This window comes from Megalobrama amblycephala, linkage group LG17, assembly GCF_018812025.1.
Source record: "Megalobrama amblycephala isolate DHTTF-2021 linkage group LG17, ASM1881202v1, whole genome shotgun sequence".
NCBI classification, from domain to species: Eukaryota; Metazoa; Chordata; class Actinopteri; order Cypriniformes; family Xenocyprididae; genus Megalobrama; species Megalobrama amblycephala.
This window is the reverse complement of record NC_063060.1, coordinates 27461592-27476929: the sequence shown is the minus strand read 5'-3', so window position 1 is coordinate 27476929 and position 15338 is coordinate 27461592. Positions and strand designations below refer to the sequence as shown.

At 38.6% G+C, this 15338-nt stretch overlaps 1 protein-coding gene across 5 annotated transcripts in view; it reads right to left on the bottom strand.

The window, feature by feature from the left end:
- Window positions 1-15338, bottom strand: part of clcn2a (chloride channel, voltage-sensitive 2a) — a 61109-nt gene that overhangs the window by 38303 nt on the left and 7468 nt on the right. For all 5 annotated transcript variants that reach the window (XM_048163685.1, XM_048163681.1, XM_048163684.1 and 2 more), the window contains exon 2: window positions 2629-2782. In XM_048163685.1, the coding sequence (XP_048019642.1) occupies window positions 2629-2782 (154 nt within the window). The remainder of the gene's footprint in view (window positions 1-2628; window positions 2783-15338) is intronic.

Below are 15338 nucleotides of genomic sequence, written 5' to 3'. Positions count from 1 at the left end.
GGTAATCATAACTTTGGTCCAATTTGTGTTCTTGCCTCTAGTTAGTAGATCTAGACAACACGGTAACTAGTTAGCTGTTAGCCTTACCTTTGAGCAGACTTATTTATGCTTCGTAATGTTCGACTCATTTAACTGGGAGTGGGGCCGTCCACACTGTTTTATCCATTGTAGGCACCGCTCACGTTGTGTTTTCGGCTTTGGGAATGGAAAGAACACAACTCCTCCAGACAATCTCTCGGGGTATCTAGTGTCCGATTTACAAACGCCGTGGGCGCACCATTTCACCATCTTGGTTGGAGTCAATGTTTGTCGGACCTGCTCACATAGTAACGGTTGCTATGATGTGTGATTGGACAATGGCCGTTTTGGGGGAGGGGCCGGCGAAAGGCTAATTGAACAAAATATATATAACACTGCACTAATGGTTTTTGGAGATTTTAATCTACGCAGTTTACTTTGAAGACACATTGCAGACCTTCCGTGTTCTACATCAGAACGCAGACTCATTATTGGCCAGCAATCCACACATGCGTCATGATGCTCACGTGAACAGCGTCGGCCAATAATGAGCCGGCATTCTGACGTAGAACCCGGAAGCTCTGCACTGTGTCTTCATCATAAACAGCTTAGGAGAATGACAGGGTAGAAAAGAAATTGTTGAATAAAGTTGTTATTTTTGTTTTGTTTTTGTGCACAAAAAATATTCTCGTCGCTTCATAACATTAAAGATGAACCACTGTAGTCACACTGACTATTTTAATGATGTCTTTATTATTTTTCTGGACCTTGCATGTGGTCAATTCATTGCTTTCAATGGGAGATAAAAAAACGTCTCGGATTTCATCAAAAATATCTTAATTTGTGTTCCGAATATGAACGAAGGTCTTACAGGTGTGGAATGACATGAGGGTGAGTAAATTTAATTTCTGGGTGAACTAACCCTTTAAGCTAGTCATAAATCAAACACTGGCTGCTTGTTGGAACAGCAGCCAGTATTTGAATTATGAAGTCGATCGTGGTTTTTGCCTCCCCTAAACTGAAACAAAAGGTTGGGGGGTCTCGAAAGTAAGTATTCCTTTTACATATAGAGAAAAATTTTAAATAGTGTTTCATTAACCACAAAAGTTAGTCATGTTCGTATGAGGGGTGTAACATTGTTTCTTGTACAAAAAGCCATTTCACTTGGACATACATCACAATAAAGAAAAGATGATCATAACTTTGGTTTTAATGCTGACTTTAAAATGTGTTACCAATTTAGCAACTGCAGGTGCTAATATTTGGTTTAGCACTACAAACTTCAACAAAGCCTGAAATCCAGAAATTTAATGACAAAAATTTCACAAAAATGCTGACCCATTAAAAAATCATTGAATAATTCTCACTGACACCAGCCTTTGAAACACAACATAATGCTGCAACAAATGTTGGGATACGTTAGATCAGTGATTCTCAATCGGGGGGCTTGGGCCAAGTAGGGCGCCTCAGAAAACTTCCAGGAGTCCCAATAAGTCTTAAAATGATTCAAATTTAGGCTACATTCACACTGTCAGTTTTTGGGATTGACAACCACATTTACTTACAGGTGTAAGTCTCGAAATGTCCCGTTCACACAATAACTTACAGTAGCATCTCAAATGCTTTATGAACGACGGGACGGGAGTCAAGCCGTAACCATAGTGACAGTAATATCAAAGATGGTGGCATCCATAAAACTGAAAAGTCTTATCACTTTTGACACAACAAGAGTCCAATTGAGCTGCAAGTTCATCCATCAAATCTTCATAAATCAACAGCAGCGTTTATATCTGGGTGGAAATCAAAGCATTTGAGTTGCTCGTAGAACACAAAACTAACAGAAACAGCTTCGGTGGAAAACAGTGACTGGATTTTGGAAGATGGAGCATTTGTAATAATTACAGGTGTAAGTTCAGTTATAGAATGCAGTTGTCACTCCTGTAAATAACTAAAATGTGTGTGAACAACTGTATAAAGGACTCAAATACAGGCCTGACAACAGTATTCTTCAGCTGTGTGAACATGGCCTTAGTTAAATTACCAGAATCATAATTAAAATACTAAACACACTAAAAGTAAAGATGTAAAACATTGAAATTACATCATACTTTTGGGTTACAGAAGTACTAGAGGTACATATCAGCTTAGAAAGGAGGCCCTCTGAATACTGTCCTGGAGAACAGTGGGCCTTGGAGTCAAGAAGGTTAAGAACCACTGTGTTAGAAGGAGAGGAAAGTAAGGGTGTTTCAATTCTGCAGGAAAAAAAATGAATCTTCATGCAAAGCTCTTCTGCCACTGGCCTGACCAAGAGTCTAGATGCATCACAGCAGCCAGAGTAAAGCTCTCATCTTCGGTCAAATCCCTCCCACTTATCTCCAGCAATGGCCTCACCTAATCCCCAATTTCAGCACATTCTCTCTAACTCTTTTACCTGCTGCCCTTTGTGACCCTTTTCTTCTTTCAGTCCCTGCTGCCCTTCATCACTGTAGATTTTTGCTGGCTCTGCTTTCCTTGCTTTACTCTGTAGCCACCACTACAAATAGCAAGCTATGACGTTAGCAGAACAGCCAGCAAGCTGTTGGTGCGCACATATGTACACAACACACCCACCTTGACACTTGGCACACGGATTCTTCTCATACTCCAGCAGTTCTGGAGCCTGGCCGCGCACACTGGTGGTCCTTCGCAGCGCTCCATCCTCACGCAGACGAGCTGCCTCTTCTTTGGCATAGGCCCCCAACTCCTGTGTATAGCGTCCATACATCTGAAATTGAGACAGGAGTGAATAAAGATTTTACCTTGGAAGGAAATGTAGGGAAACCAAGCCGAGAAGTGCTTTAAATAAAGAAAAACCCTTTAAATAAATGGAGGTAGTCTGTCAGAGTTTTCAATTTAAGTGTATTTAAATTTACACTTAAGCATCCACATTTGACTTAACTGGGCCATAGAAAAATCCTTGTGATTGTTGATTCACTCTTATTCCTTTGGAAAAAAGTCCACCTAACTTACAAGACTACAAGAGTTATGAATTGTTCATGGTGTTGTTGTCGTCTCATGCACATTCTTCAATCTTTCATGGAGGGCTGTAACTCTTCTATAGTTACTGTGAGCATTTTAGTGGTCTCCTTTGCTAACAGATTCACAGGTGTTCCAGATTTTATCACATTTTCTAAAAAACACATACTTGCCCTGACTGCTATTTTATATGAACCATGATGCAGTTCTGTGCTTTGAGAGTGCCTTTGCCCTGATGGTGCAATGTTTTCTTTAGAGCTGCACAGAGATGCTCCCACATACACCCAGGTGTGCTTTATTTTGAATTCATGTACCTCATACCTCAACTGCAGATACACAGATTCCAGTAAAGTCGATGTGCTATTTCAGTTTCATGATAATTTACCTGTAAAGTAAGGTACTAAATGCTTATTCATTCAAAAACCAGAATTTCAAACATCAGATAAGTTATACAGTATAAAGATTAGATTAAAAGTGAATCTATGCACATTCCAGACATTGTTGTAACCTTTTCTGCATTTTCCATTATGCTATGCCAGTAGGATTTTTTCAAAGACACTGTCTCATTTTGAAGGCTCCAGAGGTTGCCTTTGTCAGCTATATACATCATTGAGGCTGCATCATTTCAGAAAAGTAACCATTACATTTACATCACACGTGGTACACACGTGGTACTGGATACATTAAAGGACAAGCAAGTTATGTTAGTGAATCATTGAATTGTTTACTTAACCAATTTGTTTAAAAACACTGATTTGTTTAGGAATGAAACACCACTACTGTGTTGCTCAAATATGCTCAATGGGTAATTCAGCTTCTGTGACATTCCTAATTATAGACATACTAATAGTCAATGATGTCATTTGCAGTGCTTCAGGGATGAGTAATTAATTCTAGTCTTCTACTTTTGTCTTTTTTGATTTTCAAATACCTTGGAAAGTTTCAATCAAACGTTATAATGTTTTAATTCATCTCAGTGAACCAAAGCAGCTGGAAAATTGTGCATTTTGTGTTTGGTGCTTTTATTTGCAGTGTTTTTGAGTGTTCGTTGTCTTTTTTTAATACAAAAGATTGTTTTATTTTGACAGACTTTAGTAAACTTATAAGATTGAGTTCATAGGTTAACATTTTAAGTTAAAACCACTCATTTTTTCAAGGTAATGAAATTCCTATTATTGTCACAGCTATTGTATTTGAACATTTTGACAGTTGACACAATTTGATCACAATTTTAATAATTTTGACAGATTTCAGCATCTCACTCTCCTTATTTGTGAGTTACATGATTTTTTATGTTAACTTAAAGGGTTAGTTCACCCAAAAATGAATATTCTGTCATTTATTACTTACCCTCATGCCGTTCTACACCCGTAAGACCTTCGTTAATCTTCGGAACACAAATTAAAATATTTTTGTTGAAATCCGATGTCTCCGTGAGGCCTTCATAGGGAGCAATGACATTTCATCGGAGCATTATGAATCAGTGTATCAATCATGATTCAGATCGCGTGTCAAACTGCCAAACTGCTGAAATCATGTGACTTTGGCGCTCCGAACAGCAGATTCGATACACTTGTTCATTGTGCTCCGATGCTTCATGAAGCAGTGTTTTGAAATCGGCCATCACTAAATAAGTCGTTATTTTGTTTTTTTTGGCGCTCCAAAAATATTCTTGTCACTTTATAATATTAATATTGAGCCACTGTACTCACATGAACTGATTTAAATATGTTTTTAGTACCTTTATGGATCTTGAGAGAGGAAATGTCATTGCTCCCTATGAAGGCCTTTCAACAAAAATATCTTATTTGTGTTCCGAAGATGAACGAAGGTCTTACGGGTGTGGAACGGCATGAGGGTAAGTAATAAATGACAGAATTTTCATTTTTGGGTGAACTAACCCTTTAAGTATAATCTAAATATAAATATTTGCACTTACAAAAAAGATTTGATGCTGTAATAAAAGTAAATGTGAAAAAAGTTCAAGGCAGGTAAATACCTCTTGTAGAAACTATAAATTAAGTGCAATACTGACTGTCATATTTAAGTAGAAAAAGAAGAAGAGGAGATGAATTGTACGCTTTTTCTAAGCAGCTGAATAGGATGTGTATTTCTATTCTCCTGGAGCTCTACACATTAAAGCTAACAGTGTCAAAAACAGTGCTGGTTGGCTGTGTTTCACAGAGATATAAGAACATAATACACCATCAGAATTTAAACTACTTTCACATTTTGCTGCATTGAGCTTGTGATTTGTGATAATGTCAAATTGTGACAATTCACCTGAGTGAATCAAATAGTTTAAAACAGTATGGTTTGTACGGTAAATGATTTTCAATACAAGTTCAGTTACAAAAATATTTTTGAAACTGAAACAACATAAGCATTTTCCAAGCACCCTGTTGCCAATGAATATTTCATTAGTCAACAAAGCAGTTATAGATTATTTCACACAGACCCATGAGACCCTAAAGCAAACTGAAATCTATACTTTTTATCCTCAGACTGCCCAGCACAAGGTTTCTGAGGCGATCTCAAGGAGAATGTTATTTAAATGAGCAGTGAACCTTTTCTTCTCCTTGAAACACACAAATTATTGCTTGTTATTTGATAAAGATGCTGTTTGTTGTTGGTTTGTGTTGTTTCTCCAAAAATCAACAATTTAACAATCTAAAACTAAAACTGCCATTGACAAGTTAATTTTTACATCTGTAAATATTACTTAAAGGTCCCGTTTTTCATGTTTTTTTTTGAAGCTTTGATTGTGTTTATAGTGTGCAATATAACATGTGTTCATGTTTCGCGTGTAAAAAAACACAGTATTTTTCACATAATTTACTTATCTGTATACCGCTGTTTCCACTGTCATAAAAACGGGCTGATGACTTCCTTGTTCTATGAAGTCCCTCCTTCAGAAATACGTAACGAGTTCTGATTGTGCCAGCGGTTCCTGTGTTGTGATTCGACAGCAGCTTAGCGAACCTTGCCCGGAAAGGTCACGCCTCTTACCATAACGTGGAGATGCACGCGCTCAGTGTTATTGTAAACACGTCTTTAATTTTACCCTATCAATTTGAGCCGGAATCAGACCCGGTGATTGGACTGCGGGATGAAAATAACAGCGTTTCGACGACATGGCGACAAACACACTCTACAAACGCAACTCTTGTGTATTCCTGTGGGCGGAGGTTAGCCAAAAAACTGTTTTAGTGACGTCATTAAAGAAGGAAGTAGAGGGATATAGTCCAAACTGGCCGTTCGATGTAGGCGACTTCTGTTAAATAAAATATCTCGCTTGGCATTGAACTTTGAGCTTTAAAATTTTACAGATTTTATTTATACTCTAACAACAACATTACACACTAACTAAAGTTTGAAACATGGGATCACGAAGAACGGGACCTTTAACACTCATTAAAACTCTATTTTGTATTATTTTTGCTAAAATATTACAATCACTATGACAATGATATTATTTAGCTGTTTTTCACTGCATATTTGTGACAATGTAGGTCATTGTGTCACTTGCAGCATTATGCACAAGATGAGCCAGCCTCTGCTTGTGTTCATGTTTGTGGCTTAACATGGGGAGTAATTGACATATATAGTTCTGGAGGAAAAAAATAAACTACTACTACTTTTAAAATTGTTATAATTGTTTGTGGTATTATTTGAATCACCATCGAGCATATCACTTTAGTGATGTTCAGGCTCTTCTTACAATTCGATTTTTTATTAACGGTTTTATTTACTTGCCAAACCCAATTTTAGTCTGCACTGGGTCCATTTTGGACCCTGACTGGAGATCTGATCAATCAATTTAACATTTTTCTTTTACACCAGAAATTGGGCAGTGTCCTTTCAGCCAATCAACTGCAAACTTACAATAATGCTTTCAACAATTTTGTATCCTTCAGCTCAATTCATATTGAATTAAAGTTCAATTGTATGATTTTGTCCTCCGATATAAAAAAAAAATCATGTGTGGGTGACGTAAGGGGGTATTTTGAGCCCTTCCCACCTATTGTCCTCTGCCTTTCCCTATTCCTTTCTTCTCCCATCCCTCGTTCTTACAGTCAGCTGCTCCCACACAGGCACATGCCCACGGTGCTAAAGATGGAGAGACAGGAATATTGGCAGGTCCGTTGTGTAGCGCCACAATCCCGCTCTCCCACTCCCTCCTCCTGTTTCTCCCTCTCTCTCTCTGTTCTATAAACACACGGCACTCTGATCTGAGGAGCTCTGCCGCCAGCGGCACATTGAGATGAGCATCACGATTCCAGCAGACTCTCTCTTCGCTCGCATGAGCAGGTGCAGCTAATATAGAGAAAGCAAAGCAGCCCAGCGCAGATTGATCCACACCCTCCTCTTCCTCCTCTGTTCCGTCTGCCTCGTTTCACACAACCTTTGCACCCCTTTGTCACTCATCCTAAACATCTACCCACCTGAAGCCGTCGCCCGACACGCAACGCCTAATAACACTAAGTCATCGTCTTCATCAGCTTGGCACCCGTCCATCCTGGACAGCTTGATGTATTAGTCTGGCTCAATTAAACTCACCCACAATTTACTAACAGAATGACATTTAACCTTAGCAACACAAACTGTCACATTCAATGAGCTGCTGCGACCAATCAAATCACACGCCCGAAATGCGATGCTCCTATCACAGGTGAGCTCCTGGCCTCTCCTAAAAATTAGGAAAAGGGTTTAGGTGACAAGCTGTGATAAACAAGGTTTACCCAACAGATGCTGCCTTACCACATCAAGCTCAACCCGGCCAACACTTCAGAGCACACGCAGTCAATACAATAAGCCTCTAAAGTGTTCCCCTTCAGTATCCTAGCGGTCAAACAGACCTGCGGCATATTGACCAGGAAGGGCGCTGCAGACGCCGCATGCCTGTATCCCTGTCACTGAGCAGTTACTGGGCAAACGAGGCACATTTTTCTGTTCTTTCACACAGTTTGTACTAGAAGACATGTCTGGCAGTACTGCTTTCACATGCATAATCCAAATTCAGTTACTGTTGTAAGGGTTAAAGACGTGACGCTCTTTCTTTTTGTCCTATCTATTAACCCTTTGACGTGTATGATCACGCCGGTGTGATTAGAACATTCAGTGCATCATGTGATGAACTGCTAAATTCAAATCTGCTTTCCTGCTTTGACGGGCGCTGAGCCAGAGACAGACTCACTTAGCGTTTTTCATATATCTCAACTGTGCAGTACACACTAATGTCGATGGAAGTGGCAATAATCCTTTCAATTCAAACGTAATTTGACGACATGTTTTATTCACATCAAACACGCATTGTGTACAATAATTATTACGTTCACTCTATTCTTCTCCCAGTTCACTGGCCACTTAATTTTCATGTCTTCCAGAAGAAGTGGGTGAACGTATGCGTTAAGGTGATACATTCTAAAATTCTCACGTGGTGAAAGTCATATGGCGGGACCAACTAGAGGTCTGCATTAAGTACTATTACTTACTATGTCAAGGTTAATTCAGGCTCTCAAAAAAATGAAAAAAGATGAATTAAAAGCCCACATATACTCCATTTTCCCAGTTCTGCTCCCTCTCACGCACAGTTTAGTGCATAATCTATTAAAAATGAACTCTATTAAATCGTGAACATGAACAGAGTGTGTTGGGCATATGCAGAATATCTAGTGATGCTTTCTTTTCAAGTGCAAAAAATATGTGCACTGTGTTAATGACAAAAATTACATGACAGGGTCTGTTGGTGAGCAAGAGTGGAACTTGTATATGGGAAGTATACTTTTAGCTTAATAATCAATAATATTTGAAACACATTTTCTTCTTTAATAAGTGTGTAATTTTGCTGTTTGAGCAACCCAGCAATCCGGTTTAAATCCAATCCAAAGGGACTGGAAATTCCAGTTCCTTTGGATTGTATAGGTGATACCTGGTTAAGTTAGTAGTGTGCTGAAACTCACGGTTATAAGGGTCGTGACATTTCCAAAACACGCTTGGAAGTGGTTGACTAATCACACCGGTCCAGCCGACAAATCAGAGCACAACTTCTCTGTACACTTCTCTGAAGGAGGGGCTCCATCAAGACACGAACTTAACATAAGCTGAATCTCATTTCGAAGGCTGCATCGTCTGGAGGTGGAATTGAAGGCTGCATACGTCACTGAGGCGGTCTCATTTAAGAAAAGCCTTCAAATGCGACCTTCGGAGGATGCAGCCTCTGAAATGAGAGGCAATTATAGTGTTACTGACAGAATGGGAAGAGAGGTGCTGCAACAATGTAAAATATGTGAAAAGTAAGGTGTTTTTTGAACATTCCAGCATGAAAACCTATTCTAGTAGACCCTAAAAACAAAAATCAAGACTTAAAGGGATAGTTCACCCAAAAATGAATATTTGATGTTTATCTGCTTACCCCCAGAGCATCCAAGATGTAGGTGTCTTTGTTTCTTCACTAGAACACAAATGATGATTTTTAACTCCAACCGTTGCTGTCTGTCAGTCAAATAATGCTAGTGGATGGGATTGGGAACTTCTACAATAAGAGTAAATAAAACTTGCTTAGACAAAACTTGCTTAGACGGCATTCATCACTCGATTCGTTTGGTCTGATCGCGCTCTGACAACGGCAGTGATGTCTCGATCTCATTGAAGTATATGCGCGAGACATCACTGCTGCTGTCAGAGCGCGATCAGACCAAACGAATCTAGTGATGAATGCAGTTGGACATAGTGGTGTATTAGAGGTAAAAAATGATATAAATACTGTTTGGTTTCTCACACAAACCGATCGTTTCGTGTCTTAAGACATCAAGGTGTCGTCACGAGCCGCAGGGTTTCATTTGGATTTGTCTGTCGTTTTTTCTTTACCTTTATAGTCCAAGTTCCCGCTGACTTGCATTATACCACTGACAGACGGCAGCGGTTGCAGTTAAAAATCATAATTTGTGTTCTACTGAAGAAACAAAGACACCTACATCTTGGATGTGCTGGGTGTAAGCAGATAAACATCAAATTTTCATTTTTGGGTGAACTAACCCTTTAAGGGCATAATAGGTCCCCTTTAAATTTCCTTTCTTGAAAATGGTATAAATGATTTTTTAAAACCATATGAAATTTACATGAAAACAAAGAGTGGGTTTCTAAGAACTTGTAATGTGTTTTTCCTCTTTATCAAGGACACTTATATGTCATTGACCTATACATTTATTGGTATACAGCTAGCAAGTATGCTAATCAAATAGACCGACAGGCACACAAGCTCAAGAAATATTTCAGGTTGATATGAGTGGCCTGTGGCAAAGATCTCTCTGAAGGGTTTTGGAGTGTAAATGCAACCTTTTACCACTTCTGCCTCAGAGCCTTTAGCCAGCCGTCTGAGAGCATCAAGTGCCCTGTCCTGCGTCTCTAAGGCAGGTATGGCGCTCCACTACAGGGTGAATGGGATGTAATAGCTACTGCAATTAAATATGGCTGTACTGCAAAATTTTTGCTGTCCTTTTTGATTGTTGCTTGTCAGAATGTGCAACATGACCTCAAAGAAATCTTGCATGATGTCCACAGCAGGCTGTGTGACATCTTTTATGTCAACTTTACAATGTGCATCTTAGCTAAGACTGTGGTCATGATTGACAGGCATGACTGGGCGTTTTACAGTCCCCATCAAATTCTGACATCCTTATTGACACGCAAAATTGAAATGGGCTGCTAAAACCAAAGCAAGATCTTTTTTTTTTTTTTTTTTTTCAAATGTCTGGAGTCTGTGGCTAGGCTAAAAAGACTTTCTTCAAAGCAGACTCATAATTTGAAAGAAGATATCTTGTATTTTAGAATACAAGAAGATAAGATAGAAGATAACAAGTTAGAAGTATTTTCAACTGAACGTCTCTGTTTTTCTCTGTCTCTTTTGGTCTATATACACACACACATACACAGAGAGAAAGAGAGTGAGAGATAACGTCATCAGTTGCTGTGCTTAATTCTTCATTAGATGGGTGTCATAAGAGAAGTCATACCAGAGAAAAGTGGCCCACATATTTTGACATCATCAGAACTCAAGCGAAGATACATCGCAATGGCAATTAGTCAGCCATCACTGAGCATGTCACATTAAGACTGCAGATTCTGCATTACAACTTATTTGTTTTTATGATCTGCAAAAAATGTTTTAGACAGAAAAAAACATGGCAAAATCCTAGAAAGTGTCTTCAGCTTAGCTAACTGTACAGTGAACATGGCACATAAGCACATAAAGAATTAAAAGCATGCATACACTGTAAAAATAATTTTCTTAAGTATTTGCCTTGTTTTTCAGTAAAAATAAACATCTAAACACACTGCATTTCTTTGGGAGGCAAAATTGTGTAAAATAATTGGTTTCAGATATCTTTCAAGTGCCTCACTAAACTCACATCTATGTTTGAACATGTTTTCCTATGGGAAACTAAGTAAAAAGTAAAACTAATAAGTAAATATATCTTGTTTAATGATGTTTAGGAATTCCATAGGTACAGATGTTGTATCCAAAGTAACTTACAGTGCATTCAAGGTACATACAACATGTTGCTAGTATGCGTGTTCCTTGGGAATTGAGCCCATGACCTTGGAGTTGTTAGAACCAGAACAGAGCTCACAAAACTTAAGATCAAAAACAAATGTTGATGCCATGACATTATTTAAAATAATAAAAGGATTTGCAATGTACATGAAAAACACTTGCCAGTGATGGCAAGTGATGTACACTGAAGATAAAAAGTTTGGGGTCAGAAAGATTTCTTCTATGCTTAAGTTGCATTTATTTGATTACAAATACAGTAAAATAACAGTAATATTGTCAAGTATTATTACAATTTAAATGAACTGTTTTCTATTTTAATATATTTTAAAATGTAATTTATTTCTATGATGGCAAAGCTGAATGTCTAGTCTTGAGTCTCGAGTGTCACGTGATCCTTCAGAAATCATTCTAATGTTCAAATCAACTTACTGACCCCAAAGTTTTAAAAGATACACAGCTCTAGTTTTATTCTGTAGTCATAACAAGGTAGAAACTTCTCTCAAGATCATAAACTAAAACAGCCAACTCTCAGTTCTTGGCTTTGAAATATAATTTTGCAGATATTCTTGATAGGATGTTATCAACCCTTTTCGTGCAAATTCCTTCCCCTAGTCGGGGCATTTGATGTCACATCTCTACGAGCAAAAAGCTTATCAAAACAAGTTTTAGATCCTCCATGTCAGACCTTCTTTAATATATATAATGGAAAAAGTAAGACAAAGGTTGTTTTCGATTAGCATTTAACATAGCCAGAAGATTCACGAAAACAACCTCTGTCAGCAACCAGAACTCCTCCTGTTTCCCCTAAACATCCCATGCAAGAAAAAAAAGGCATTGATCCCATTACACTAATGACTCTTCTGCAATCCACCACACCTGGTGTGGGCCGATTTGACATTGAGCCAGAATGAAGAATATTAGAGAAATGTGCAATATCTTTACCTGAGGTGTTCTATTAAATTATAGTGGTTCAGGGCCAAATGGTGTTTCAGATGCTTGGATGGAGATCATGTGACTAAAAGCTGATGTGGGATTAAACTGCCTTCTTTAATCCATTTAGCAATCAAGTAGGTATGGCTGTCATTAGAGCTGTTGCCTTGCCTGCTTAAGGTTATTCATTGCTTCATTTGTGGAAAAAAAAAAAAATCATAAATGAGGTAGTCAAATCATCGTGGTGAGTGATGAATAGCATATCTCTTCAGCATATCATTCATCGTATAAACACTGCTGATCAATTTACATCCATGCATGACCAAACCGCAGGCAGTACCATTGGCTGTTAAAGACTTCCCACCCCTACATCTCTCTCTTGCCATGTTTGTTGGTAAAGTGTGAGGTCATTACCATCTTTCTGCTTTAGTAAGTGCACTGTAAAGATCCTCTAGCGGTGCTAAAAGCATAATCACATGTCTGCGACTGCGAGCACCATGCTGGTGATGTGTGGGGAGGCTGATGTCACACTGTAGGACCCATATCCTGAACACATCTACACTCTTTGATCTCATCGGTGGCCGAAATCCTCCTCCGCTTGATGGCGGAAACTGGCAAGCTATCTAAAAGCATCTGCTATTGCATATCCTCAATCTTGAAACACACCCTTAAAGGTCAAAACCAGAGGTCAAACACCTTCACTGCTCAATCTGAAGGCGAGTTTTAAGAGACAGTTCACACAAAAATTAAAATCATCATTTACTTGTATCCTTATCTGTCACCGTGACTTTAAGACATGTTCCTGGATCAACATATTTTGTCTAAAAATTTTGTCTTAACCCTATTCCTACTAGAGGTTGACCGATTGATCGGCCGACCGATATATCGGACCAATTTTTGGCATTTTTTAATTAATCGGCATCGACCGATTGAGCTGAAAATTAGGCCGATTAATAGGCAGGCGCAATTGACATTCCACCGGCATAAAGGACCATTTATACTTCATTTTCCACATTCCGCTGCATTTCGTGCACAGTTGAGCACACGAGCCTTTCAAAGTATACTCCTTTGTCCGTGAGCGCGGAAAAACGGATTTAGTGGACTGCTGTTTTGAAGCTCTCAAGTCACTCACACATGCCCTGTTGTACACACGGATCGTCCTGCACGCGGACGGGATGTGCAAGCCTTTAACCAGCTGTAGTTTAGGCTATGGGTAGGTGCAGGCACCAAAACCTGGTAACGAGCACAGCGGCTAAATTATTATACAAGCCTGCGTTGTATAGATAAACTCTGATGTTATTAATTCTGTTTCTGTATGTTACTGGAGAATTTCTCTCCCTCTAGGCTGCGTGTGAGACGGAGCAACTTACACTCTGCAGCCGTGCCTTGTTGACACACAGCTTCAACTAACGATGGAAGGGGAAACCAGACCGTTTTGAAAGAGTAATTACGTTGTAGCCTACTAGAATTGATGCCGAGTCGACCATGTTTATCATAAGTGTAACATGTCATTTGCATGTGAAAGTAGAAACGTGCAATTCAGATGAACTTTCTGGCTAAAACGTGCATATTAACTTTCCTCATTAAATGCGTCTGTGGGTCTGACACATAGCCTCCACGACGTCATCGCTCATGGCCAGTGCACTCGATGCAGTTATGAGCAGCAGGCTGTGTAAAATGGGTGAACTCTTATGTTTTTTTATCACTTAGATTATGGCTATTTGACTTACAGTATAGAAGCATGCTTCAGAATAGTTTTGAGAAGGTGCTTAAAAAGTTGAACCATGTATTATTACTATGAATTAGGCTACTACTAAGTTAATTTGACAGTCTAGATTTTTGATTACCTGTATTTAACGTATAAATTATTTTTAGTGCACTGATTGGAGAGGCTTGTGTTGTTCAATAAATGTTTTATTTATGAGATGAAGGGAGAAAAAAAGAAAATCGGCCAAACATATCGACCAAAACAATCGGCATCACATATTGGCCATCAGCTGCCCTGATTTCTAAATATCGGCATCGGTCAGAGAAAAACCCATATCGGTCGACCTCTAATTCCTACCAACAGAGCAGCATCAAGAATATCTAATATTAGTGACGTGTGTCCCTCTCAATGTCTACTGATACTGCATTAATGCAAATAGCATAGCGTAACACAACAATATCATTCAAAAACTTTTATTCAAGAGTAAAATCTATCTCCATTACTAAAAAGTCATACTTAAAGGGTTAGTTCACCCAAAAAATGAAAATAATGTAATTTATTACTCACCCTCATGTCGTTCTACACCCATAAGACCTTCGTTCATCTTCGGAACACAAGATATTATTTTTGATGAAATCCGATGGCTCAGTGCCAGCAATGTCACTGAACCTCTCAAGATCCAAAAAAAGGTACTAAAGATATATTTAAAGCAGTTCATGTGAATACAGTGGTTCTACCTTAATATTATAAAGGGTCGAGAATACTTTTGTGCGGCAAAAAAAAAAAAAAAAAAAAACACTTTTCAACAATATCTCGTGATGGCCGATTTCAAAACACTACTTCGAAGCTTTACAAATCTTTTGTTTCAGTGTTTCGGATCGCGTATCAAACTGCAACGGAGCCTTGTTTACTGAAATCAAGTGACTTTGACGTTCAAAAACACAGATTCAAAGCAAAAGATTCGTAAAGCTTAGAAGCTTCATGAAGCAGTGTTTAGAAATCGGCCATCACTAGATATTGTTCAAAAGTTGTTATTTTGTTTTTTTTTTGGTGCACAAAAAAATATTCTTGCCACTTTATAATATTAAGGTAGAACCACTGTACTCACAT